We start from the raw sequence: 27,174 nt of genomic DNA, 5'->3' as shown, positions 1-27,174 counted from the left end.
GTCTTTTTTGAAGTTAGTCAAAGTGGTAAGTTGAAAAGTTAAATCATTAAATTATTAGTTAAAAATAACATTTCAAAATCTCATCAATAAATATACGCTTCACGTCGCTGGATCAAAAGCTGGAGTTTATAGAAATATCAAAACACACGCAAAGTCTGAAGGACAACTATAAATATTCATGATGAAAAACCCGATATATAAGCGTGGTACTTTGAACATTGCCAATTGCATCTCTTCAGTCTTCCTAGGATTATGGTTGAAATAGACCGAATCCTTATTGCGGACGCGGACCTACCGCTTAATAACAACTTATAGTATACCAGTAGGGTTAGGGATGATATGGGCGGTAGGGATTCGGTCCGCCTACCTAACATTATATTTCTCATAAAAATCCAGCTCTAAGTTCAAAGTCAACAAGTAAAACATCTAAAAATAGTTAAGTGTCTGAGAGTGAATAAAACTTACTCTTAAAGTTTGATCAAAATATCATCATGGCTTTCTGTATGCTCATTAAATCGTCCACAATTTGTGAAGGAGTAGTGCCGATTTGTTTAGCGAGTTCTCTTCGTTCCGTATGAGACAATGTTAGGAAGTTGGTTAGAAGCTGATAGTCTAGAATATTCCGATGTGGGTTCATCAACCATCTCCCAGGCATCTTGGCTGTTCTGGAGATCATTATGATAAGTTGCATGATTAAAACAAACTAATTCATAAGAAGTACAGCATGGTTTAGTATTGGAATGCCTAAGTTGACAAGGTGGAAGTAATCAAATTTAACATAGGACATTACCTGAATTTCTTGGGATTAAGGCCCGCAACATGAGGGACAGCTGTGACCAACTTGTTGTGCAACATAAACAGTCTTCTGTATTTCTTCTCTGACAAGGGCAAGAAGGATCCCAGAGCTCCGTCCAGAGTTGCAAACCATGTCACGTGACGTTTCTCACTCGGGTGTAGTAACGCACTGAAAGGTTGTATTGATCAATTCAGCTCGTCATTCTACTTCTAGTCTTGTTAGGTGTTACTGTTAGGGTGACTACAATAATTCATGAAGCTGAAATCAATATATTTAAAAGTGGTAATGGACTGGTGCACGGTACATTTTATTGGCAATACACTACAGCCGTAGACGGATAGGTTATAAAGCTACAATAATTCCAAATAACCCCCATGGTACAAACACTTCCCCAAGAAGTTATGAGAAAAAACTGTTTTGGTCACGCGAAAGGGTTATAAAACGCAAATTTGACTGTTAAGTACTGGAAGTGGAAGGGGTTTCTTGAAACATATAACGTTATTGATGATATGAAGGTTCGATGGCACTGCACATAGTCATACCAATATCTTAAATGTATTGGTGAACAATGATTCCATAAACCATTTAATTTGATTGTAAAATTGTTAAATTTCAGTAAATAGCTGTGTATACTGTATAGTTTGATAGTTGGGGACGAAGTGTAGTTTTAATTGCAGTTTAAAACATGGGCGATGGTTCTTATCCGGACACTTCCACAATTTAATCTCCCATGAAACATGAGGTCGTTACACTTTCCCCATCCCCGGTTTCTTTGTTCACCGTTTTATCTTCTTGTTAGTTTTCGAACTGCTTGATGGTAGCGTTCTATAAATAGATTTAGAGATCATGCAATTTTTTCCGTTCACCCTTTTGTAAAAAGGCAATAGTGAAAGGTTACGAATGGACGTTTTTGCAGAAAAACGTGGATTTTGGAGAATGAGGTATGTAGGTTTAAATATGTCGTCTGTGGGTACTTCCGTTAATAACCATGTCAACTAGCGCGCAGTGCAGCGCGCGAGTATTGCTTGCCGAGATGTGATGTATATAGCTAGCCTGTCAATGAATGCGCGGCGCGAGTGTATTTTAATGTATACTACCTATATAATGTATAGTATTAGGTAATGAGCCAAATTTGTACGTAACATGCGTAGTATAGTGTACTGATGTGTATCAATATAATTATTATGAAGTGAGCTGATGAAGCCTATATTTATAGTTATAGTGAATGGAAATCTAGCGTCCGCCAAACCGAAACAACGGGCGCAATTCTTGTTAAAATGCATGATCTCTGTTAGACTATTTCACTTCTAAGACGACTGTTCACTGTTTTAAATTCCTCTTCAAAGCTGAAATATGAAGAATTTCTTTGTGTTTACCCTTGTGGCACTTGTTGCCGTTCTCTCAAGAGAAGATCACTCATACAGGACCCTTCCAGACCGGGGGCCAGTTCTCATTGTGAAACACAACCACACAGTAAGCCAGAATGAGAAATACGAGTTCAAGTTCATGTTTCTTGCAATGAAGCCTCTCAACGAATCTGCAGTGAAACTGTACAAAGTGACCGGGAACAGAGTGACACGCATATCTCACTTTGAGGAGACTAATTTTGATATCTCCCTTATTACAACTCTTAACGAGAAAGAAATCAGGCAAAAAATCAAGAAGCTCGATCATAAAGACGATCACGATCCCGGCGTGTTCCTCACACCCAACATCATCGGTTTAGACCTCGTTTAATTGATCTCGAGGTTAAGGATTGTTGAATCGTAAAGTTGTAATGCATGCAGTTTCATTTCATTATTTGACGGTAGAGGTAAAATAATAAAATCAATATTCATTTTCATACGGAGTTTTACTTTGTACTTTAAAAAAGTCATAAATTTAACCACCAGGTTAATAAAATGTATTTTGTTGCCGAATTGGTCATATAAATTATAATTATGAATTCTTCATGTTTATGAACATTGTATAAAATCTCAATTACAGCTCGTCAACTGTTTGGGTGAAATGTTTCAAACTCAAAAATAAGCTGTAAGGGTGATTAAAATGTCATCAAATGTTTACCATAATATATTAAAATAAAATAACGGCCAGTTTGATTAAAACGGAGGATAGCCACTGGCTTCCGAAATTCGAATGTTTGTAATTAGTAACTGAGACCAAAATTTTTGAGGCCACTTGAACGATCGATCATCGATACAAATGTTTTGTCACAGAAAACTCTACTTTCATTCTTTTTATGCACATCCAGTGAGGATACGAACAAAACACAATAATATCAACATTGTCTGAAATTCATAACATTTCTCACTCTAGCGAATTATCGGAGGATTTCAGCTGATTAAGATACCATATCTTTATACTCTGATCAAAAGAGCTGCTAATAATTTGGGACTTGTTCGCTTGAACACAATGCACTTGACCCAAATGTCCATGAAGGATCCGGAGCATTGCTCCACTGGGCAGGTCCCACTCTTTAACAAGCCCACCAACATCCCCCGTAATAAACCTGCTGCCATATAACCAGATGTAGTTCACAGCAAAGTCTCCACACAAGATGTGATGTGAGGGAACCTCTTTTCTGCGGTCGATAAAAAGCAACAGCTTGTTCTCTGTAGAGGCAATTATAAGATTCTGATCAAAGGTGAAGTGGCGAATCTCCACGCCACAGTGGATTGTCCTAATAGGGTTGTAGTGCTTCGCACACCAAAGCCGGATAGTATGGTCTAAAGAAGCTGAGTAGATGGTCTCCTGGTCCATGTCTCCGTGAATGATCCCGGCCTCATGTCCCATGATGACGTGATCGCAGGTGTAGGATGTGGCAATCTTGTCGGGACTTTCCCTCGTACTGGGCTGGTACACGCGGAGAGTTTTGTCGAGTGAGGTAGATATTAAGTGAGTTTTGTTAAAGAAAACTGTTGTTACGGAGTCACTGTGGCCAGTCAAGACGCTGTAACATCTCAGGGAGATGACAGAGAATATCTTGACAAAGGTGTCCCACCCACCTGTAACAATCTTGTGTCCATCGAATTGGAGTGAATTTATCGCCCCATTGTGGGCTGTCGTTTTCTTCACCGGTCTCCCAGTTCTTATGTCCCAGATTCTGAGAATCCCAGTCCCACATCCAGATATCAATCTTAGAGAGTCCGCTTGGAAGGTGTATACGGCCTGTTTGTGGCCCACTAGTTCATTAACAGACTTTAACGGATAGGTAGTCGCCAGGGCACTAATACATGCAGTGTAGCCAGTAACGTCCTCGATAAATCGTGCGTGCTTCTCGCTGTGTTGTTTGGGAGAAAAGTTTTCCTCGTAGGCAATTTCGTCTTCTAAACAACAACTAGCGTGAACAGATGCAACTCGTTGAATGGATTCATCTAAAACCGTGTTATCGTTTAAATGACCTGGGATCCCCTGGGAGCGAGTAGACGGCAGCCCTTGTGTGCTTGCAGTGATTGGAACGGCTGAAGGGGTCTTAAGCATATTTGTACCAGAAGGAAAAAGATTTCCAGCCTCTGAAACGTTATGACTTGAATTTTCACTGTGAGGTACAGGGGTAGCTAGTAAAGTCACAATTTTTGGCTTTTTAGCAGTAACTGCAGTCTTGGAAGGTATACTTACAACGGAATTGTCACTTGAAAGAGACATTGGTGAAGGAAGAGAGCTCTTCTTGAACCAAAATTTTACCAGGTCGGGTGATCCGGATCGTGAATTACGTTCTCTCAACATTTGGGGACCAGCAGATGTATTTTGATGTGGCATTATAGTCTGAACGATAGATCCGAACCTCATCCTCGGTGGTGTAGTTTTTTGCTTGTTCAGTTCGTGTAATTCTAAATAGATTCGCCTCCAAAGAGTGTCCTCCGACCGTTCAGAAAATCGTGAAAAGTCGATACCTGTGTAGTTAATGTCCAATGCACTAACCTTCCAACCTATGGACCGGTAAGAGTATCTCAGCCAAGTCTTGGACACCTGAGCTGTTCTCGCGAGATCTTTAGCAGGCAGATAAGAACAAATAATTTGTACTGCACGATCAGGAAGTCTGAGAACACTATCGTGAGCATGACCCGTTTGTTTACACACGAGCTCAGATAAAGCAAGGTTGGTTTGTCACAAAAGGGAAACAGAAGATGAATAAGGTGAATAAATTCATAGGTCTCCCAGCCATTGCAAATTCCATCCAAGTACTCCAGTTGGTCCAGAAAACATTGCTTCATCTGTTCCGTGTTCATAGTTTGGCTATAAACTTTCAAGTTTATGGGATTAGGCTTTTTAATGTAATCGGCCATTGTTTTATCTTTAAAAACTTCCTCGGTCACATGCTTATGATAAAGTCTCTCCTTAGGTATGCGGCACCTTTTGTTGCGCAGTTTAGTGGATCTTACAGATGTTAATGATGTTCCAGAATCTTTTGAATTAGATTTTTTATAACCAGAATGGTATAACGGTTCGAAATCCGTCAGCAATATTTCCAAGAGTTTTATGTCCAGAATCTTAGTATAACGACAGAAAAAGTAATGCTGTTGCCACGTATTCCATTTTTTGAAATTGTCAATCATCTCTTGGTACTCAGTTCTTTTAGATAAAACCTCGATTGTGATGTCACCCATTTTCCCTAAAACTGAAAGAATTTAATAAATGATACAAAAGTCAATGGATAAAAGTGGAATCGTAAGCTCAGTACACAGTATCAAATGAACAAACAGAAGAGCTTATCATATAACCCTGGCAGGCTACAATAGTCAAACGATTTAGGAGCCACCTCAGCTACTAAGAATATTAAATTACTGACAACTGTAACTTAACTACAGGCACCTGCAGCAATGAAATGGGCTGCAACGTAATAAAATGGAAAGGGTACACGCTGCATGCACAAACTGGTACACAACTAAGGATTTCGTCCGCATCGATCTGCAGTCCAGGTAGCGCACGGAAGTGCAACAGTGTGTTAATATGATGGATTGTCGAACTTAAGTGCGTGTCGAACTACAGTGCGTGTCGAACTACAGTATGTGGTGGTTACAGCAGTTTCTGAATGGACGTTACCTGGGTAGCAAAATTAAACAGACGTTACATGGATCTTGATAAAACGCGAATCTCTACGTCAATTACTCTGGTAAAAACACACAGCATAGTCTGCTCCTTTAGAAAAGCAACCACTTAAGATCATTGTTGGCAATCCGTGAAATGGTAAACTTATTATTCTACAACGAAATGTGCGGTCGCAACCACCGCAATTTCAAATTACTGTTCAGAAATTATCAAACACAAATTCGTCATGCAATTCTCAAATGAAGCGCTGAGAGTACAAAATTAAGAATTTACAATATTCAAGGCTAGAGTGGGGCAGAAATGAAATGGCTGGTGTGCAACACTATTTACTTTTAATACTTTCAACACTACTATATAACAAATAATTTGAGATCATGAATACGATGTAGTTACATTGAAACGTCGAGTAAACTGAAAACTCCTTTCCCTAATAAGAGCATTTTTACTTGTCGCAACAACCGGGATAAAGATAATTTTACACAGAATACATTACAACAATGCGACTCATAAATAATACTCCAATCCGGATTTTACACTATTTACTTATTACTACATTACATACAAGAACGTAACAATTAATTTATCAAGTTTCAACAAAAAAGCTCAACCCCTAGCCAGCTAGCCTATATACATTTTTTTCTCATGACAGAACCCATCGTTTTCTTGTGCTGAATGAACGACAGTTCAATGAATTAGAACCAAAAGGCACCATTTTGCCTAAAAATAATATGGCAGATTAGGATTATGCAATCACTAATTATTGATTGTGCACGATCGGCATTGTTGAACAGGCTTGCCAAATAACAGGTTCAGACAACATTACTACGGTGTTCCTGGACTTATTAAACTTTGTTTATGGTAAGGATATAATATTACAAACTCAAAGTTTCGACTACAACCTGGACCACAATCCCTTAGTAGGTATCGACATTTCAGATCATAAAATTAGCAACGTACAAAGTAAGGGGCTGTGTTCGTATATCGTCGACATTTTTTTATACTTAACATAGGCTGTATGCGGCAGAGTCTGCCCGATACTGCCACTGTAAACGCTAAATTGTGAGTTCTATTTTGTTCATGTTTCTAGTGAAATGAAAATAGACTGCAGTATTGAGCTAAACCGGCAGTCATGACCCTCTCAAATATCAAAATTTAGATTTAAGACATGAATCCGTAGGAACACTTAAGGTTAATTTCAGCTCTATGCCAGACGACATGATTACATTTTTCATATAACTTTACATCATGGCAGAATTCGATTTTTCGTATAGAAACTGGTCCGCAGTTTAATGTTTCTATGTTTGCAGCCACATACACAGTGAATGTTTATTTTATAAGAAATCCTATAAGATAGAATATAGATGTAGCGGGAATTTCGATATGTGGCTGAAACACGTGAAATCAATAAACTCGCGCGCAAGTATGTAAAATGCTGAAAAAGCACACGCACATGAGACATAAAATCTAGCAATACAAGTGCAAGTTATTTTATTGTGTCTTATCTACCCAAGGTTAGCCGATTCATAATTCACATTAAATGATTAAATTATGATAAAACTGTCTCACCTAGACGGTGCGGTTCCAAGTATGGTGCCATCATGTATCCTTATTCCAGTTCTAAAGAATGTGTTAACGTGAGCCCCGATGTTTATATCGGACTTTCTGATGAGCTTCATTCCGCCTTGACTCTCAACAGCTTCAGGCTGAAATATGTGAACTGTTTGTTGAATATTTGGCAGTTTAACGGGGTTTTAATGACACGACAGGAAATGGAGTGAATGGAGTTTAGCAGTTATTAAAACTAAGCAATGTAGAATCCTACTATACCTGATATGCGTATATGACGAGGTTGCAGTTTGAGTCAGATACCATGAAACCCAAGTTAGTTCCATCAACTACATATTCACATCTATAAACTTCCATTGGTTCATAGTCCCTACTGATCACTGAAAGTGTTTTGCACTCTTTGTCGAAAGTCAGAAGGGAAATGCTCTTTGTTATATCGGCGTAGAGAACAAAGTTTTTGATCACCGAGATGCTGAAAGAAAACAATTACAATTTTTACTTGAGCGACTACAGATTATCATCTCGAAACAGAAAATGAATAGCATAAAATAAGCACATATAGCTATATATAAATTGTATCTAGGTACCTGTGAATGTAGATTTGTGTGTCAATAAAAGCGACCCCAACAAGATCATTGTTTAGAAAACTCCAGACATATATCTTCTGGCCAATAGCAGATATAATGTGTCCCATGATACAATCTATCTCTGTAACTGGGCCTTTCTGTTCTTTATCGTAAAGACATTTAAACTTAAAGCCAGACAGCGGTTTCTCGGGGTCAGGAACAACCTGAAAAGTTTAATTAAAGTACAATTTAATAACGAGTGAACTTAAACTTATCAAGTTCTCAACAATCATACGCAGTCTTTGGTCGCTCAATTTTAAAACAAGGTCCCACCGAATTATTACCTCCATGACATCGAAGACCATGATCTTGCCCCTAGCTGATACCTCCTCTCCCATACTACTCATAGTCCCAGCTACCACATAACCCTTCTTTTGTTCTCCCATCTGCTCCCCTGACAGCTCCATGAACTTCATACAGGTTACTCGCTCGTATTTGGGGAAGTCTATTCTGCTGTCTGGTATTATCTCCCAGCCATCACGAGTATATAGGGTTATAGAGTACCTGCCAGTTCGTCTGTTATCTTAGTATCAATGTTTAAAAAGTGTGATCAGGACTGAAGATTACTTTTCTAACTATGCAGTTTACTGGTTTTTAAGAAATGTTATCGTGTGAATTCTGTTTGTTTATGATATTTAAGCATCATTGACTGTATGGTTATGAAGGACCAGTAAAGTAAAGAGTTAAGAAAGAGATGTTTACCAGTTTAGAGAAGGATAGGGAAAGTTATCATCCTCTTCAATAGGAGCTTCCTCCTTGTCCATGTTATTCTGCATAGCTGGCCTCATTGGGTTGAGAGAAGGAGTACTAGTGCACACAGCGTATCTTTAAGAGGATCGGCGTTACAAACTTAGCATTATCAAGTTGCATAAACATTAAACATTGGTAACAAAATGTACCCACAAATTGGTTAAAATTTGAGAAGACTTGATAATCGAGATGCACATCTTATCAACTTACGTTTTGGTGTCATGATGGTAGGCGACGAAGTGAGGGGTTGACCTGAGAGGAACTTTCTTGGCAGGCCAGTGATTGTCATAGGAGAGAGTGGTAGGTAGAGTGCACACCCTCAACTCGTCTGTGCTGCTGAAGTACAGGAACCCGTGCTCACAGTTCACATTGTGGAACGGAGCGAAACATGTCACCTGCAAATACATACATGACATTGTATTTTACTGTACCAAGATTCAAAGAGAGAGAGTTATTCAAGTCTGGTCTGTAAATTGGAGCTACGCCTACATCCAGAGTGAGCCCAAAAAGAGAGCCAGTTGACCGAACAAATTATGTAAAAATGAACAACTCGAACCTACCTTGCCATCTAAATACATAGGATGAGTTCTAAGAGCACCATGAGTTGTTAGGAACAACCAGTACGGTAAATCACCACAAAGGAATATCCCCGAGTAACCTGAGTTGTTGAACTTAACAATTATTTTCCGAAAGGAGCCACAAGATAGGAATTAAATATTTAAAAAGTTCAAAATAGTTATATCCTAAAATATTTACGGCGGTTGATAATACTAACCAGCAATGTTGCTGAAGCACTGTATCTTAGGAGTGTAGTGAGGGTGAGCGTCCATGTCCAGTAGTTTGTTTCCCCTCGTCTTCTTCTTCTTTATCAGCACTTCATGCTGGATCTTAGCAAACCTCATCTTCAGAGAATCCTTATCTGAATATATGGAGTATGCATGAAAAACAGCGAATAATTTGATACGTCAGTCCGAGACCGTAGAATACAGTAGATATTAATTATCATTTTAAATTGCCAGGAATAAAGGACAGTTGAAGCCGTTTCATATACTAAAAACATAATAACAAAACTAAAATCTTTGAAATGTCTTACTCGAAGTATTGTATGGAAAAGCTGAGTAGATGAAGAAGTCATCATCAATGAGAGTGAGAAGGTATGGTCTCTGACGCTGCCATCCGAGTCCAACGACACATATCTCTTTAACACCGGGTATACCCTCACTTCCTACACTCGGGTGATGATCTTCACTGTCTGCTAACGTCTGCAACAGAGGGGTTATATAGTTTTATTTATCGTCTAACAGTCGGTATTAATTACAGACTATAAATTAATATCGATTGCAGGATATACCAAAATAAGACTCCCGATGACCCCTTCTCTGACTCACTGGCCCGGCCCCTGTAAGAGGGGCTGGTCACGTGTCAATAAACACTTCCCCACCAGGATTCACATTCCACATCTATAAGAAAGGTTGTACCTGTAATTAACTCAGTATTTTAGCACATGGAAACACTTAACTTGTGAACGTTACACCGGTTTAGTAGGGGCTCAATGAGGCTAACCTCGTATCTGTGTTATGTGTTTTTATGCTACATTTTATTTGTGCCAATGTTTTGTCTCTTAAAACGATCATAATACGTTTTACGTGTTAAATCCTTGTGACAAGCGGTTAGGCAACAATGCAATTGTCACCACTCACCTTATCAAGCTGCATATGGACTTAGGCAGCTTTAATCTTGGTAGTCTTTTAAGAAGCAGTTATTTGCGAGTTATCTTAAATTAGGGCCTATTAGGCATAGCTAACCTTCAAGTCACTGTTGCAAATCACCAATTTCTCGCCGATAAACATACTTGTTACCATCGTTTTGCCCTCAACTAAATGAATCAAAAACATTTAAATATAGGCGCGGTTAATAATAATAATATGATATAGATTACAATCTCAACCGCTCATTCCGTGACAACTTGTCGATGCTAAATTGTGAACAAGCGAACGCTTTTATTTCGTAATTGCAACATTGTTGACTTTGATTCATCAAACATAATGAGTAGCCTTGTTCTTTAATTTAAAAGCCAAATAAAAAATAAACCTGGATAGCATTAACAAAGCAGCTGATGGTTAGTCGACCATGATCCTTATGTCGCTCAAGATAATTATATATAACATATTTGTATTGTTGCTATAAATTGTTACACTGCGTACAACCTACCTTGGGACTCATAGCAAAGTTTTTACAGAAGTAGTGCAGGTTCCAGGAAGGAAGAGAGCGTATCTCCAGGACCCCGTCATCTCGCGTTAGAATACACCAATGTGTCGCGTTGTGAAACTGGGCTACCATCAGAGGTCCCCTATCTTCTGGTTTTGTAGCCTGGAATATAAAACCGATATTTATCAAACGGTTAAAGGCGCAGTTATTTTTTAAAAATCGATTTCGTCCCATAAGTTTTAATCTTTGCCGACTTATATTTGTTTTGGTGTTACATACCTTGGTCTTGGTTGGTTTCTCTTCCGAGAATGGTTTCCGCTTGCTCTTGAATCCCTCAAACAGTTTATCAGAGTCTCCGTACAAAAGAGCATCCTCATCCAGCTCTTCTTCCATTTCTGTGTCCTTGGGAGCTTCTGTAGTCTCGCTAACCGTGGCCTCAGGTGCTGCCTCCACAACATCCTCAAGAGGCTCCGTTGAGAACAGGCCTGACTCGTCCGTATATGTAGTGATACACCTGCGCGGATTTAATATTTGATACAACAAACCACTGTCTCATTTCCATGGCCATGGGAACCAATTTTGCCAATATAATATGATCAACAAAATTGAAAATAATGCGACCTTTTGTTCTTCACCGAGCAACTTGTATTCTATCCTTGACTTTTGAGATTGCTGGCTTTAAATACCACGCAAGCTCATACGTCTACTGGCTAGACTACCAAACACCGCCTACATTTAATATCAGCAACAAGAGGAACGCCATTCATTACCAATTACTGCCAGGTATTGTTTAACATGAGTTTTTCCGTTATTTTTCCGTTTAAGCTAACAAAGTGAGCTTCAATTTCAAGATCTGGGAAAATACGCATACTGATTACTGAGTACTAAGAGCCTCCGTACAATTTCTGCAGTTTTCACATGGTCATTGGTCATTAAGTGGAACTTTTCATTCAAACAACTACAGTAATACCCCGATTAACCGCGCAGTTTGGGAGAAAGGAAAAAGCCGCGGTAAATGGAGGTTTGCGTAATTACACCATACGAGTTACTCTATTGTAATTTGAGGGTAGAAAGCATACAGCTATGAGCTTACTTCAGTGCACAGTTGAAAGGCAGTCCCCCGTTTCTCCTTATTTAGTGGAACCTGAGGGCTGCCACTTCCTGACCCCCATAGTACTGTAAATCTCATTGTATGGTGTTGAGAACTCTACTTGTTTTGTATGGTTCATTGGACACTATAGCTGCCATCCCTGTGGTAGACCTTAGTCACGGCCCAGCAAGGAAGGGCGTAACACTGGATCTCACCCATCGTGTGTATAAACCCCTACTCGCGATGTCTTTCTAACTTCTACTATTGATAGACAGACAGGAGTGCTATATTATAGTATATTTAACTATAGTGGTTCATGATCAAATTATCACAGTAGATTAATTTCTTAATAATTTTTCGTGTAGACATTTCTCATTGTGACTAGAACTCGAATATATTATTTAAAAACAAATAGAAGATAATATAATATCATGTTTTCAGTCTTTCGACTTGTAAGATAGGATGGGATTCAACATCAAGAACACAACCTGTTCTTATCAAGATTGCACGTTTGTTCTTGTCAACGGCAGCTGCTTGACTGGGATAGGTTTTATCGGATTCTTCATGAGCAGTGCTCTTCTACTGTGCTTCAAGTTCGACGTGATAAAACTACCAGGACCGAAAAAGATGTTTATGACGAACGTTGCTGTCAATGATGCACTGATTGGGATAGTGGCTATGATAAGAGGATTGGGCTTCATCTCAAAGAAAGTTGTTGGCGTCAACGAAGATGGATCAGTAAACGCATGGTGCTACATTTTCGTCTTTCTGGCTTATTTTGTTTGGAGCTCAATAATGTTCACCAAACTTCCACTAACCATCGACTGGTTTGTAGCTCTGGTGTTCCCACACAAATACAGCAAGTTGATCACCCCCAGAGTTACCCTAGTGATGATCATACTGTCGTGGGCACCGATGGCGATAACCCACCTCATACACGATCCGATAGCATTTTTAGCAGGAACGATGGCAGTAGAATACCATAGAAATTATGGTCGATGTATATTCGATGATCGTCGACCTTTGCTCCCGATTATGACGTTGGTGACACCACTACTTCTCATAGTTTTGATGTACTTGATGATATTTATCTCAATGTACAGACACAAAATTAAAGTGGGCCGGCTTCTCGTCACAACCTCTGCCATCGTTTTCTCTGGGATCCTTATCGTAACACCGCAGATCCTATTTTTTACACTACACCTCCGGATGTCCTACGAAGCCGCACAGATCTTCACGGTGACTCTCTATCACGCTGATTGTATCCTCAATCCCCTCATTTACTTCATAGCAAATCCCCGGATAATGTCCCAGATAAAGGCTCGGAGGAAGAGGGTTGGAAGGTCTCTGGAAACTGATTGGGCGACATCTGTCCGACAGCGACATCTGTCCGACTCAGAATATAGGTTATTTGGACAATAGTTTATGTCGGATCCTACAGTGTGATTTTCTTGAAACTTTCCATAAAGTATGGTGGTTATAGGACGAGTAATCTGTGTAAGTTTGGGCGAGTTTCTATGTGCCACATTTAAGATATTACCTTAAACACAAAAAATATATCCAATTCGGTGGTTTTCAGTGTAGTGGTTCCAAAGCGTATATCTGGAGATCTAACGATGCGATTTTCTTTCAACAGTTCTACTTTAGTTCTGTTTACCGTAAGAAATGGACATTTCGATGTTTGTCGATGGTGATACTGGGTTTAAAGTTAGGATTTTATAAGAACTGCAGACGAAGAAAATAATAAGTTTTTGAGTTTTTTCTGTGTAAATATTTTGACTCGATTAATATTCTTTGATTTAAACATACCATAGTTTTTTGACCGGACAACAATATATTAAAACAAAACAAAAATACACATTTGATCGTTTAAAGTGAACACAGCAAAAAATTGTGTATAGGAAACGACTGATATATAGGTTCTGCTTGGTTCAGGAGTTAATTAAAATCCATTGCTTCAGTCAGATGTTGATCATAAATCATAAAATAACCGAGATAATGATAATTGATCATTAGCCGCACCAAGCCTATAACATTCATTTCGGTTCAGGGTTTGGTTTAGCAATAAAAAAGGGTTTGTTCGGGTTCAGTAAAGTTTTCCCGGTTCAATCGTTTCCTAACTTGGTATATACTGTTATTTTGGTACGATAAAATCTAAATGCTTAAATTAAAAACATTAACTTTCTTATATATAATACAATAATATTTATAATCAATAAGCAATTTCAATATATATATATATATTCAACAGACATGCATCCTTGAACTGAAATGTTTCAGATTTGTTGAACTGAGCTTTTATAAATGTCTTAAAATAAAATGACTCATTCTTTCATTAAACTCTGAAAAAATGTCTTTCTTTGTTTTTGTAGTTTATGAATTATGATACATAAAACAGAAATGATGAATGAGTCTCAATGTTTCTGACTAACAGTGACTGCACAGAATTCAACGATTCAGAAAATTCTCCCGGTATCAATTTTTTTCAACAATAATAGACCTTATAGCTTAGGTATGATACAATCAGCCCCATTCAGTCGAACTAGAACTGGTTGAGCTATTCTTCAAATCTCTGACCGTAGCTTTTAAAATGCTGGCTGTATCCTTCATCATTTTTTTAGTCCACCGCCTATATCTTGGCATCCGTAACACATAAATACAAGGGTTCAGAGCTGCATTTAACTGTATAAGAAAGAAATGAGTGAGCAGATGTCCATAGTTCTTCAGGAATGGGTTGTTGGAAAGTTTTTCAATCCCGCCCTCACAAAACTGCGAAGCCAAGTAAATCATCTGGAGTAGGAACCCGGGGATATTACACAGAAGGAAAACTCCAGTGAAAATAGCGATTGTAATCGACACTCTTTTCAATTTCTTCTCATCTTCGTTAGGCATGGTTGTTTTCTTCATTACCATAGATATTGTACCCATTATGAAGCTGAAAATTACCAGTAGAACTGGAAGAAGGAGCTCAATTTGCAGAATACCGGAGTAGGAATAGGAAGCGTAGTGGCTTGATTGAGTGGGAGGAAATATCTCACAAAATCCTTCGTACTGCCGATAACTCGTTTCCAGCCACCCCAGCGAGAAGAACACAATATCAACTCCAGTTAGCAGAATTGCGTAACCCACAACGGAGGAGCTCACAGCGCGTCTGCTCAGCTCATGAAATGGGGTGACAAGCACAATGGTGCGAGTAACACTCACCAACATCGTGACAAACATGGACATCCTCACCAGCAGGTAGAAGAGAAAGGGCCACATTGCACAGAACAGGGAGTTCTCGAATAGTCCAGGAGCTCGGGAGCGGAAGAGAGTTGCTAGTACTGGTAAAGCCAGGGGTGATTTCAATACGTCTATCGCACTTATTATCGTGTAGAGAAAGGGTGGGATTGCTTTCTTTCTCTTCGGCCAAAAGTAAAGCAGGGCTAGGATATTTCCGAGAAGTCCGCATAAAGCAAGGAGGGATGCTATACTCGCAAGAGTGATATCTGCAGTATCATTAAAGTTCAATAAGATTGAATCTGTTAGGTTAGCTGCTGAGTCTGATATGTTTGCTAAAGTATCTTCAGAACAGTTTTTTAAAGGGCTTGGCAAGACGAGCTCTTCCGGTGATTCATCGGTGGTAGGTGACATGCTGGAATGATGGGTTGCTGACGGTTCCACACCGTAAGGGTCGAGGAACATTCCGGAGCGGGATCCAATTTCAGGCGTAGGAGTTGGGAAATCTATCATCGGAGCGGAAGTGGTAACTGGCATTTTGTTCCTTAAAGGTATTTATTAACTTGACGTGAAAGGCTCCAAGGATTTACAGACATAACAACTATAAAAATAAGTAAAAGAATATATATCAATATTACAATATATTCGTCTAAAGCTTTAAAAGCTGGCATTTCCGGGCGTAAAAAGTTAATAATTGCTCACAAGAATCTTACAAGCAATTTTTTTTGGCAATATAAGAAAAGTGCACCGATTTTTCGAGCATTATAGCTACATATTGACTATAGTTTGGATTAAATTCTAGAAGTAATTAGCAAATCTAATATATAGTATTAATACCGTTGTCTGCCGCACTGTCTTAATAACCTTACTGAGATTAGGTAGAGCATGACGAGCAACAAAATACGGTAAAATAAAATATTAAATCTCAAGTACAGGATCTGGATCTAATACTGGAAAATGTTGCAATGAAATTAAATGCAACGTTCATGACGACAGCTGGGGTTGATAAGGATTAATTCAGGAAACAGAAGTTCTCCAAGCTCAAAATTTGATGAAATCACTTGAAAATGCCTTAACTTTTGATAAACCGAAATAAAACACAATGTTTAAAACAAATTTGTGGACTGATGTGAGGTCGAATAGTTTGAGTTTCAACACTATCATCAACTTAACAAAGTAGAAAGTTAGTTACAGGCTACTTTAAAAACTAATTTAAACTACTGTGACCCTGCACGTTATCATTCGACATATCATAGCAATGTGGTCTTTTGAAGTTAACCGATAATTGACAATTGGGGTGTCTGGACATCTAATTAGTCTGGAAATTTTAAAAGCTCGAATAAAAATAGGTAAGTGCTTTCTTATCATATCTCATAACAAATACATTAAGGTCCTGGAAATAAAAACAGGCCGAAATCACATGAAGCAGAAACCAACAATCTTCACACCAGCTGAATATCGAGTTATTAAGTGTACGCCATCAGATCCCCATCCCAGCGTTATTTTAAGTTGCTGGAAAAGTAATTATCGCGAACGGTATATGGACTAATAAACCGGTCTTCTTTGCTATAAAAAGTGCTTGTTAGCCGAACCGGCAGCAAAGGTTACTAACTCAAAAACTTTAATAAAATGTTCACAATAAGTAGTTCAGCAATGATTCCATTTATAAAATACAGTGCAGTCGGACAATTTAATAGTTATAATTTAAACAAAATAATACATTTACTGTAAGAAAGGAAATACGATATTTGAAGTAGCCCATGAGCAACACATGGAAATGAAAAACTGACCATTTGCGAGTTGTACAGACACAACGAGAATACGGTCAGTGCTCATGAGGGGTAGTTACTAGCTAGGTGCGTCATTTCCTGGAACAGGGATAAACGTGGTTGACAATACCACTATCGTCATAACCACTAAATACGAGTTTAGTTTTTAGGCTGGATCTGCTGGAGAGATCCTGCTCATCAGCAGCGTCATTAACGAGGTATTATCGCATAATTACAGCTGGCAATAGTTAGTCCTTATCAACTATCTAAACTGAGACTAATGCCAGTATTTCAGCATAGACCGAGACGCATCACGATTGTATCGTGGAGGAATGTACAGTGAGTTATGAGTGGGATCAGTGGGTACTGAGTAGTGTTCATGTGACCACCACAAGGGGCCACGTCTTTTGACAACATTTCATTACGTGATGAATAATGACGGGTGAAGATTAGGCTGTGCAACGTTTATTGTGATGGTAAATTATGGGATACGCCTACATACAATAGACCCCCAAGATATTTAATTGACATTGAGAGGCAACGTTGCCTATGATTTATGGCAAATTAATAATCATGATCATGCCTAGCTAGTGAGACAGAACTCAACATCACGGGCCCCTTCAAGTATGATAAATGATAATTCAAGAGACTACCATGCAATATCCCACGGTTAAGTATTGGTGCAATTTGGACACAGCAAGTTCAATGGCTAATTTATGTCACGTGGCCCATTAAATCCTTTCCGAACTCTATAGACCTAAGCTAGATTATTTTAATGAAATACATCACATCTGATAAAAAGCGGAACTACAGGTTACCTTAAACTCTCAAACGAGTTTATACATAATTAATGTGAAATCTAGTTAAATCTGGAAATAAAACACACAATTAGAAATACCTTTGAAGTATGTACATATTGTAATAAAGCTAAGATAGTCCTCTAAAGTCTAAAGTCGGTGCTATTTTGCAATATATGCACGTGACGCTGGTGAGATCAGGTGGCCCGCTAAAACAATGTTATGAATTTCGAAATAATCCGTCATTCCGTATTTATTTTATCATGTTTAAATTTATTCTTAGACAAAAGACAAATTACAAACAAACTTTCGCCCATATGTCAAAATTCAAGAAATAAGTGCTACCAAAGGATTCTATAATATACACTCAAGTATACCGCAAACCAACTGTTAACTCTATAAATCTTCTCATTTATGAAGGTTGCACCAGGCACCTACATACCGTTGTACAGAGATATGTCATCATTACTACAACAGCTCGAGCTCTCAAAAGGGAACCGCTGAAAGAAAATATCAGCGTAGATTACATAACTATTAGCGTACCTAGATCAAGTAATTATTCCTAATTCGAGTTGAGAAATGATCACCGACTTATGAAGTGCAGCAGATGCCAATAACAAGGTTGCACCACAATAAGGTGTCACAAATTTCAAATCTCAACAAACTATAAAACATTTAAACTCTTTTGAAATGACAATGTAGTGGAAAGGTACAGGTATTTATTCTAAAATGAAGTTCACTTATTAACGATTGGCAATATCACTGTGGCAACTAAATACTTAATCACTGATTTAACACGGAAAAAATGAACAGCATAACATACTAACATTGTTACACGAGACGGAATATCACAGCTTTCTGTTGTGGATCTGGATATTTCTAGATTCTATTATGTATGAAAACAAAATATATAAACCTAAAAAGACACATGACAAATGACAATCTAAGATCATATGTCGGTAAGCAGGTTCCAGGAATTTCCGGATACAGAAAATACGATTCGACACTGTTCGATAAGACATCTTCCTAAAATACATATCGTACTAAGAATCAAAGTTAAATCATAACCAAATAACAACAGGAATCCGTTTCAGAACAGAGTTTAATTTAATCAATGAAATGCCAAGGGGATTGTTGGTATCCCAAGAACATGAATTTCATAGCCGCATACGAAACATTTTGAATGAAATTACTTCGATTCATACACTCAGGGATCAATGTCAACTCTGCCATCAAGCCGGAAAGTTGCATATCTTCCCGGCGCGGCAACTTACAGTGCTAATACTAATACTCAGTGAAAAGTATTTTGGGATCATTTTGCAGTCATTCTATGCTCATAATGAAATGAAAAATAGCAAATCTATGTCCTGCTCATGTCAACAAACAATATAATGAAAATGAAAAATGACGATGCGGCTGGCACCACATTGCGCTTGTTGTGATCGTATTGCAACCACATAGCACTAAATTGTCATTTCATTAATTTTCCGCTCTTAGATTGAAAGCCCGCCCAATCAATTTGAATTGCAATGCCCATAGCACCGATAAATCGTAATACATGCGGAGTTTGAGCAATATCGGATCAATATAGGATCACAATGAGCAAACTTCCTTGAACTATCGTCTCATATATTCCATACAGCTTACAATAATAACAAGTCCTGTTAACTTGCACTGTTAGAGTTTCAGCAATCAGAAGTGCGAGCGCTTAATTTAATCACAAAACTTTCATTATGTGGTTGCAGCAGATTGGGTTCCTTCTGACGACAACAAAACAAAGCAACTACACAGCAAAATTATCTTTAATAATTTATATTAACACTCTACGTGCAGGGTGCGCTGCACAGATGGGCCTTATTATCGTCACAAAGGCAACTTTAAGTAGTATAGACTATAGCACGATCTAGCCCGGCTACTTTTATATTATCATCTCTAAAGACTAGGTAATAGTTTAGTGTTTACTAGACTCATCTTTATTGTAATATAAGACTCATGGTTTATTTAACTCCATTATTGTAACGTACACAATTTGAAACTACTGAATAGTTCGATGCTCATTACAATACGCTAACAAATGAATTGATGTGTACATTGACTATTACCTATGACTCTATAAGTATGTCATTACAGTACATAAAGCTACAGAACAAACTTAAAAACAACATGTGGGTAATAAAATTTGAGGCGGGCTACTTGGTTAGAACAATATCGCGGCACTCTCATAAACTAAAGGGACTATATTTAGAGGAGCAAGACCTGCCAACAAAGCAGCACAAGAAGAAATCCAAGCATGAGTACCCATAGTAGGATAAGGAATGGCATGGTAATCTAACGTAATTTACGGTAGTTACAGTCGCTCACTCAGCTATATAATATAACGTTACCGTATATCTTGTCAGAGGAAGGGACGTGTTAAAGCTTAGAAATGATTGTTATTAGTCTCACATAAAACGTTTGTACGAGAACTATTAACTATGTAGGATACGCGAGGACCCTGTAATAGATTACATAATTAGTCTCATATATTATATGCGAACGATCATTGAGCCCTCATGCAATAAGCTGGCTACTAAATTATACCGGTGCCAGATACAAATATTTGATGATATTCCTAGATGAAGAAGGAAGGTCTAAGTAAAGGGGAGACTGACACCTTCCATTGCCGAATAAATATTCACCAAGATAGAATCTGTCTTGGATGTGAAATGAACAATAGGCCATGACTCAGACACCTATTCAGACACAGAACACATCGTCCTAACTTCTCGTGACGGGTAATGACAATCGACTATAGATAGTGCCATAGGTTAGGATTAAGGAAACGCATCAAGCAATATGGTCAGATCTACAATTTCATACAGATTCGCAGCAGTAGGTAAATGAAGAGAATTACTAGACTCTCTCAATTTTCGCTTAGCACTTCGAATGCTCGGCTGAGCTTAATAAATGATTTGACTAAACTCAGCAGTCCATCGACTTGTGGTCAGTTCTCTAGAGACACGTGCGCCAAATGCCGAGTGCCCAGTAATATTATATTCATTACCAAATCGAATTGAGCGGCTACCTCAAGGTTGGACGATACTCGATACTCGATGGTCACTTAGCACAGATTCACTAACCTTCACACCCTCAATGCCTTATTATCGTTACAAACTTCTGACGCATAAAACGGATGTTAAAGAACTGCACGGTGACTGACCTCAGCCGTTAACCATTTTTTAGCGACTGTTAGATAGGCCAAGAGAGCAAGAGGTAGCGGTTTTCATTAGATATGATACTATTTAGCACTGGTTAGCTCCGAGTCTGATTCAACAGGGTATGATACTATACAGAATATGTTATTTTCGGAATATTATATATAATATTGGTTATGTAACGAAATATCAGACTTTAATGATTTAAATTTGAGCCAGGAAACTTGGTGGCTAATATGGTAAGTAGGCCCGAAGTAACATATTATGGTACGTACGAAATAACAATTATCATAACAAAACAGAAGAAAGTTTCGGATGACTGAACATTTCAGATACATAACAGCTGTTAATATCACCCTTGTTGATTTGAGTTAAAGATCAAGGCAACTATCATCTTATCTCTATCTGAGATTTCAACCCATTTTACTACATTCAACTAATTATTCAACTTCTTTTTCGTCCGAGTTACGAGCATCAAATATTAAGCATAGAACTATCCTACAAAAATTTCGCTATAAAAGTAAAACTTACTCAAGAATTTCGTTATAAAAATAAAACTTACACAATAATTTCATTATAAAAGTAAAACTTACACAACATGAGTTGAAGAAGTGTCCGAGAGCAACAGCTGAGGTTTTTTATCTCGAGTAACGACGCCCAGCAGTTTGACAACACCGGACATGAGCATCACAACCCCGTATGGGTCGCACACCGACGCACTGGATATAGTCTCTGACAGCTGGGTGAGTATTGAAGTGAGGGGATACTATTATCTGCAGTTCCTCATTAGTTAATATGTAAACTTCAGTAACACATCCAATTCATCACAAAACTTGACAGTCGTCATGAAGCAGCTGTTTCATTAATCTATACTAATAATCCCAAAAAGTGTGTGGGTTCGTTCGTTCATTTGTTCGTTCGTGTGTAATTTCCGAACGGCTTAACCAAGAAAACGGTCAGAGTAATGGGACTGGTTTTTTTCGGTATAGTTTCGACAAAACTCCGACGAAGCCAAATGATTAATGTTTTTTAAATCAGCCGGTGGTAATGATTTTAATTGATGGTTTTGTGCCCCAAATTATATAATTAGGTAATTTGGCAGTGGACCTCAAGATTGCCACTCAAGTATTACTATTATTATATACGTGATTATTACGTGATGGGCGCTCAGAATTAAATACACTCAAATGCGGCCGGTTTCGACTGATCGTGTTCATACTTTTGCACCGTTTTAACTTTTGCAATGTTTATACTTTTGCCATTCAACTGCGATAATGAAGTCCCGGCAGTAGGCACAGTTTACACTAGTATAGTAATATTTGTAAATGTTCACGGTTTGAGCTTCCATTCAGCATTGGCTGATTGGATACCAATTTTTTAATTAAGATATCCCAAATAAGGTATGTAAAACTCGATAAAATAAAATTTCGTCGGCGAGTGAGACATTTAGACAACAATAATTTGATGATTTTAGTTGTGACAACAAAATACCTCAAGTCGGTGTAGTATGGTGGTATCCTGGAGCAGTATGATGGACATTGGACACACTTGTACTACGTAACCCTGTATATTTCCCACATAAAGGGTAGTTTCTGATGAGCAGAACCCGGACTCTTCCACTTCCGTAATGTCCTCACCTTGGATAAAATCAGTCAATTTCAATTATAGTTTTTAATCCAATCTCCATGAACAATCATCATGCACCTCCAAGATGGGATACTACTCCCAGTTTACCAGTTAACACACCTGTTTGCAGTACGAGAGTGCTGTCAGCCTTGGCAAGGATCAGGTAAGAGTGCATGTTACTAGTGGGGTCCGTGTGGATTGTCCACATGTTGTACACTGTGGGCAGGTCAAATGTTGAGTTTATCATGGGTCGGATTGAGTTCTGGAATATTGACAACGCTCCGTTCTTGCCGTACCTGCCAGGGAAATGAGTGCTTGATTATGATTATATGCAGCACTGTCCACTATACTAAATTCTTAAAGGAGACCCTGTCAGCAAACCTTTCAAGGAATTTCCCAAAGCATTGCAAACTAAAAGTAGATAAAAAAATATGATCAAAGTTGATAAATTATTGCCGCTTGTCTAGGCCTACAATTATCTGATAACGAGTATTATAGATAACAAAGCCCCCCTGGTCCCCCTAACAAGTAACAAAGCCCCTACCCGCTGCAGGAGACAATCTCCAGATCGTGGTGATTGTTACTTCTATACTCCTCGCTGAGGAACGGTGACTCCCCCACCGTCATCTGAGTGATTGGTGAGAAATTCTGGAGACTGTCCACCACTTCGAAGGAATAGGTCGACAATCTGATGTCCTCTTTTTCTTTTTTGTTCCCGAATATTTCCAGGTCCAGGTCGTCGTCATCAAGCTGCGAAGTATGAGTTTTATACTGTCTGTGATGTGAGAGCAAGGTCAACTGGTCAAGTTTTATAATAATAAATTTCTATGATTTGAAGTAGCTGCAAATGACATTACCAGTGGTAAACCAACGACTTTTGTAATTTGTATAATACGCTGTATGTATATCTATTTGTATATCGCTAAAACAACTAAAAGTTCTGTTAATTCTTACCCGTGCTCGTTTGTTGGTCTGCTCCTCCAGGAAGTTAGCTGCAACACTTGATTTCTCTTGGTAGTAGAGCAAAATAGAGTTGCCAAATCTTGAACCCAGGAATATGTAATTCCCTGAGATTTTAATGTTTCAGTTCAGAATCGAAGCTATTATGGCTAATTACTGTTTATTTGATCGCAGATTTTTTCGATTCATTATTTGAGATTTTCGAATATTGTTCAATCGTTTATTGTTTAGGTATAGTAGGTAGTAGGTAGTATAGACGAACCTGCAGCCATACAAAGACAGCTTGTAAGAACAGAAGTAGCTGCTTTTAACCAACTGAACTTTTTAATAGATCTCATTCCATCAGAGAGAAGGGTTATGAGATATATATCTCCAGATTTCAGAGATATCAAAACTCGCTCGTTCTCCATCATAACGGCCTGGGGATTGTAAAAACTTATCAGATCACGTGATGTACTTATTTAGTTTCTTTTCCATTTGATCAAAAACGCTGCCCTAAAATTAAATCTAAAATTTATCCGAATTGAAACGGTTCAGAAATCAGAAATAACTTATATTTTTGGGAACAGTTTTAAATAATAATAATAATAAAATTTGGTAGCTTAAACACAAACTCTAAGCCCAGTGGATAAACCACAAAACTTATGCTCTATTGTGTGAAACAAAGATACTAGATCAAGATAATTATCAAGGAGTGTATGCATAGGACATAAAAAGTTTTGGAACGAAGATGACATGCTTGTGAAGCGAGCTAACAGTCTAATTGCTAATAAGTTCAAAAAGATCATGACATTAGGTTGCATCCTAAACAGTTTAAGCAAATAACATAAAGTTAAATCATAAAGTAAATCATGTTAGTAACTAACTAATATACTGCTAACCTGAGAATCATCTAGAGTGAGCATGTAGTCGCCCTGTTTTTGCAGGGGAAAATCAGTTGTTTGAGGAGCAAGGGAGTTGAGCATCACGCCAAACGGTGGAATAGACTGATTTAGATAGAGAAGAGAGTTTGCAGCAAATATCAACACACCTGAATAGTGTATAGTGTTTAGTGTATAGTGTATAGTATTATAGTGTATAAATGTATAAATGTATAAATGTATAAATGTATGTCAGATTATTCATCACAATTTAAACACACTGTAAATCGATACCATAAAATAAAATTTAGCAGCAGTGCGAACTTGTTATAAAATGTATGAACAGTATCTCTTAAATTAATATAAACCTCCAGTGGGTTTAGGGACAGGTAAAGCGTACAAGCTGTCGAATGGTAAGTTGTTTTGAGACCAAATAATGGGGTGCACTTTGTCTCTGATGTTCAGGGCTATCGCTACAATAGAACATGTATCCTGTAGGATAAAAAACGTTAGATATAATTTAGTACTTGTGATAAATATCACTTTATCCGAGGTTTATATGAGTTTAAATCAGGAAATGAAAAATAACATTTCATGGAAATCACTGCGAATTGGAGATCACACAAGTTTGTCTTGACATTTGACAATGATTAGCCATTCATCTTTCAACAGCAATCAATTTAATGAATCAATACGCAAATAATTTTCATGTTACAAAACAAACTTGTATTTCCCGACCCAGTCACTGGTAGACAAATGTATTGAAATTATAAAACAAAACACAGAACATACCCTCCGCACAGCAACTCTGCCTGGCCAAGTTCTCAAAGGCTCATATAATAGCATAATTGTAGGTTCACAGTATCCATGCAAGAACTGGAAGTCTTTCACGTTGTTTACTTTTTCATCAAGCGTTTTTAAATCTACAACATAACTTTGATATTGTGTACTATCAGTTGAGTTTTTAGCTGGTTTGATAAGCGGAACAACTACCAGCCTTGATCCATAAATCAACATTGCAGCACTTCGGTTCTCTGAGTCTACACGAACCTGGGAGAAATAAAATGTCAATATAATACTAATTGCAATACTTGGCTCAAATAACAACCGAGAAAGCGATTCTGTTATAGAGATTTCAGATTGTTCATATTTTAATATGTTATATAATTTAGCTGATACATAAACACTAACTTGAGGTGAGAAAGTTTGCTGCAGAAACATTTGGCGCTGGTCATCTTGCTCATAGTTATACAACATACGAGTTTTGAAACAGTGGGCAGACGGATCATAGTCGATAACTGCCAATTGAGCCTCACCAACAGCAACGAGCAGAGAGTGCCTCCGATTTCCAGGGTATTTGGCTGGCACTATTGAACTTATGACACCATACAGATTGCAACTCAACACCTGGAAAGTTAATAACATAATTTACAATATAAAACAATCGTCATATTAAGTTTCGACCAATTAATAGTTGCCATGGCCCATGAATCAATAAGTTGAATTTATAATTCATTAGGTATATTTCGTTTATAATTCATTAGGTATATTTCGAATATGATGCAATACTAAATAATTCTGCAGCAGCAATCTGTTACATGCTTGTTACATACTTGTTCAAGTCGATGCCTAATCTGACCATCTTCTTGCATGGGAACATATCTGAAAATCCGCAATAAACTGCCACCAGCAACGACCAAGTTAGGCTCATTGGGAGTTATAAAATAACAATTACAACAATGGTCCACAGCACTTGGGGGATGATTAAGTCTGTATACCCCAAAAACCATGATATCCTGAGAAATATTTTATTACAAATTCACTGCAATTTACAATCTAGTCTATTATTAATCATGCACAATTTACACAATTTACACATTATTTTCTAGAGAACCTTTTGAGTGTACAAATAAAGTCATCAAATATTAATTCAAGTAATCAATGTCTATCTATACACATTTTAAATAGGCATCACAGAGATTGTTAGGGGATCGTTTCAGTAAACGTTTGAATTAAACAATAATTGTCCAAGTATTTTTACGTTATATATTTTACATTATACAAGTTACATTAGCACCTCTTGGACTCGAGCAGGTATTCAAGATAAGGTATTCAAGGTCACAAATAAGCAGCATGATTAAGATTATATACATGATTAGAACTAGACGGTAATATGGATCAGAATTCTATAATAATTTAGTCCATGATACATAAAACAAACTCTGAGAGTTTGATGCAACCAACGATCAAGGATTATAGCGTATAAGACTAAACACAAGGAAAAATCTTGCCAAGTTTTATGGTTAATTCTTAAAGTGTAGAATCAGCATACTGTAATAACCCCAACTCCACATCTTACAATGTCACAAAATTTGTAGTCGCTCAGGCTTTGTAAACCACTGAAAATCATACCTACATCAACATTCACAAGCACACGTTCTCAATGAGCGGAAAACCGATCTGCAGGACAAGTGACATTATATTATTATAATAACGTATCCTCGTACCCAATCAACTGTGATACGGCCCGGCAGCTTTACTAATCTTGAGGTGACATACGATTCCAGAGCTTGTGACATTTGATTAACAAAACCTCTGGAATTTTGTACAGGCCCAGTGGCGTATTGTTGCCTGTTGGCGCCCCCCCCCCCCCCCCCCCCCGGC

At 37.9% G+C, this 27,174-nt stretch overlaps 5 protein-coding genes across 5 annotated transcripts in view; 3 read left to right on the top strand and 2 right to left on the bottom strand.

Moving 5' to 3' along the window:
- Nucleotides 1–27,174, top strand: part of LOC134825041 (uncharacterized) — an 852,482-nt gene that overhangs the window by 568,102 nt on the left and 257,206 nt on the right. The gene's annotated exons all lie outside the window — the stretch shown is intronic.
- Nucleotides 27–26,318, bottom strand: LOC134824936 (cleavage and polyadenylation specificity factor subunit 1-like). The gene is made up of 24 exons (XM_063836954.1): nucleotides 26,124–26,318; nucleotides 25,702–25,917; nucleotides 25,303–25,560; nucleotides 24,879–25,002; nucleotides 24,532–24,680; nucleotides 23,913–24,069; nucleotides 23,645–23,757; nucleotides 23,235–23,440; nucleotides 22,811–22,986; nucleotides 22,556–22,701; nucleotides 21,658–21,803; nucleotides 11,275–11,509; nucleotides 10,999–11,157; nucleotides 9,881–10,049; nucleotides 9,563–9,706; nucleotides 9,348–9,445; nucleotides 8,998–9,182; nucleotides 8,740–8,862; nucleotides 8,322–8,541; nucleotides 7,999–8,201; nucleotides 7,673–7,883; nucleotides 7,412–7,548; nucleotides 791–964; nucleotides 27–665 (listed from the first exon to the last, which is right to left on the bottom strand). The coding sequence occupies exons 1-24, from the start codon at nucleotides 26,298–26,300 to the stop codon at nucleotides 479–481; spliced, it is 4,113 nt and encodes a 1,370-aa protein (XP_063693024.1). The 5' UTR covers nucleotides 26,301–26,318; the 3' UTR covers nucleotides 27–478.
- LOC134825168 (uncharacterized) lies at nucleotides 2,829–5,414 on the bottom strand. Its single transcript, XM_063837322.1, has one exon. It carries the CDS (start codon nucleotides 4,583–4,585, stop codon nucleotides 3,104–3,106), a length of 1,482 nt encoding a protein of 493 aa, XP_063693392.1. The 5' UTR covers nucleotides 4,586–5,414; the 3' UTR covers nucleotides 2,829–3,103.
- Nucleotides 6,188–27,174, top strand: part of LOC134825105 (probable aminopeptidase NPEPL1) — a 67,523-nt gene continuing 46,536 nt past the window's right edge. Inside the window, exon 1 of the mRNA XM_063837247.1 lies at nucleotides 6,188–6,217. The gene's annotated coding sequence lies outside the window, so the exon portion shown is untranslated. The remainder of the gene's footprint in view (nucleotides 6,218–27,174) is intronic.
- LOC134825067 (uncharacterized) overlaps nucleotides 6,193–27,174 on the top strand; it is a 33,722-nt gene continuing 12,740 nt past the window's right edge. The window contains exon 1 of the mRNA XM_063837205.1: nucleotides 6,193–6,216. The gene's annotated coding sequence lies outside the window, so the exon portion shown is untranslated. The remainder of the gene's footprint in view (nucleotides 6,217–27,174) is intronic.

The sequence above is a fragment of the Bolinopsis microptera genome, chromosome 1, assembly GCF_026151205.1.
Source record: "Bolinopsis microptera isolate Bmic1 chromosome 1, MBARI_Bmic_1.0, whole genome shotgun sequence".
Lineage (NCBI taxonomy): Eukaryota > Metazoa > Ctenophora > Tentaculata > Lobata > Bolinopsidae > Bolinopsis > Bolinopsis microptera.
The sequence above is the reverse complement of the archived record's forward strand: the minus strand, read 5'-3'. Positions and strand labels throughout refer to the sequence as shown.

Bases quoted from the DNA above. Each gene is read 5' to 3' on its own strand.
- LOC134825168 (XM_063837322.1), bottom strand. From the start codon at position 4,585: ATGAGGTTCGGATCTATCGTTCAGACTATAATGCCACATCAAAATACA.
- LOC134824936 (XM_063836954.1), bottom strand. From the start codon at position 26,300: ATGGTTTTTGGGGTATACAGACTTAATCATCCCCCAAGTGCTGTGGAC. The intron at 21,804-22,555 runs GTATTTTGTTGT...ATACTCACCCAG, and splicing joins CCATACTACACCGACTTGAG to CTGTCAGAGACTATATCCAG. The intron at 7,549-7,672 runs GTATAGTAGGAT...CACATATTTCAG, and splicing joins TCGTCATATACGCATATCAG to CCTGAAGCTGTTGAGAGTCA.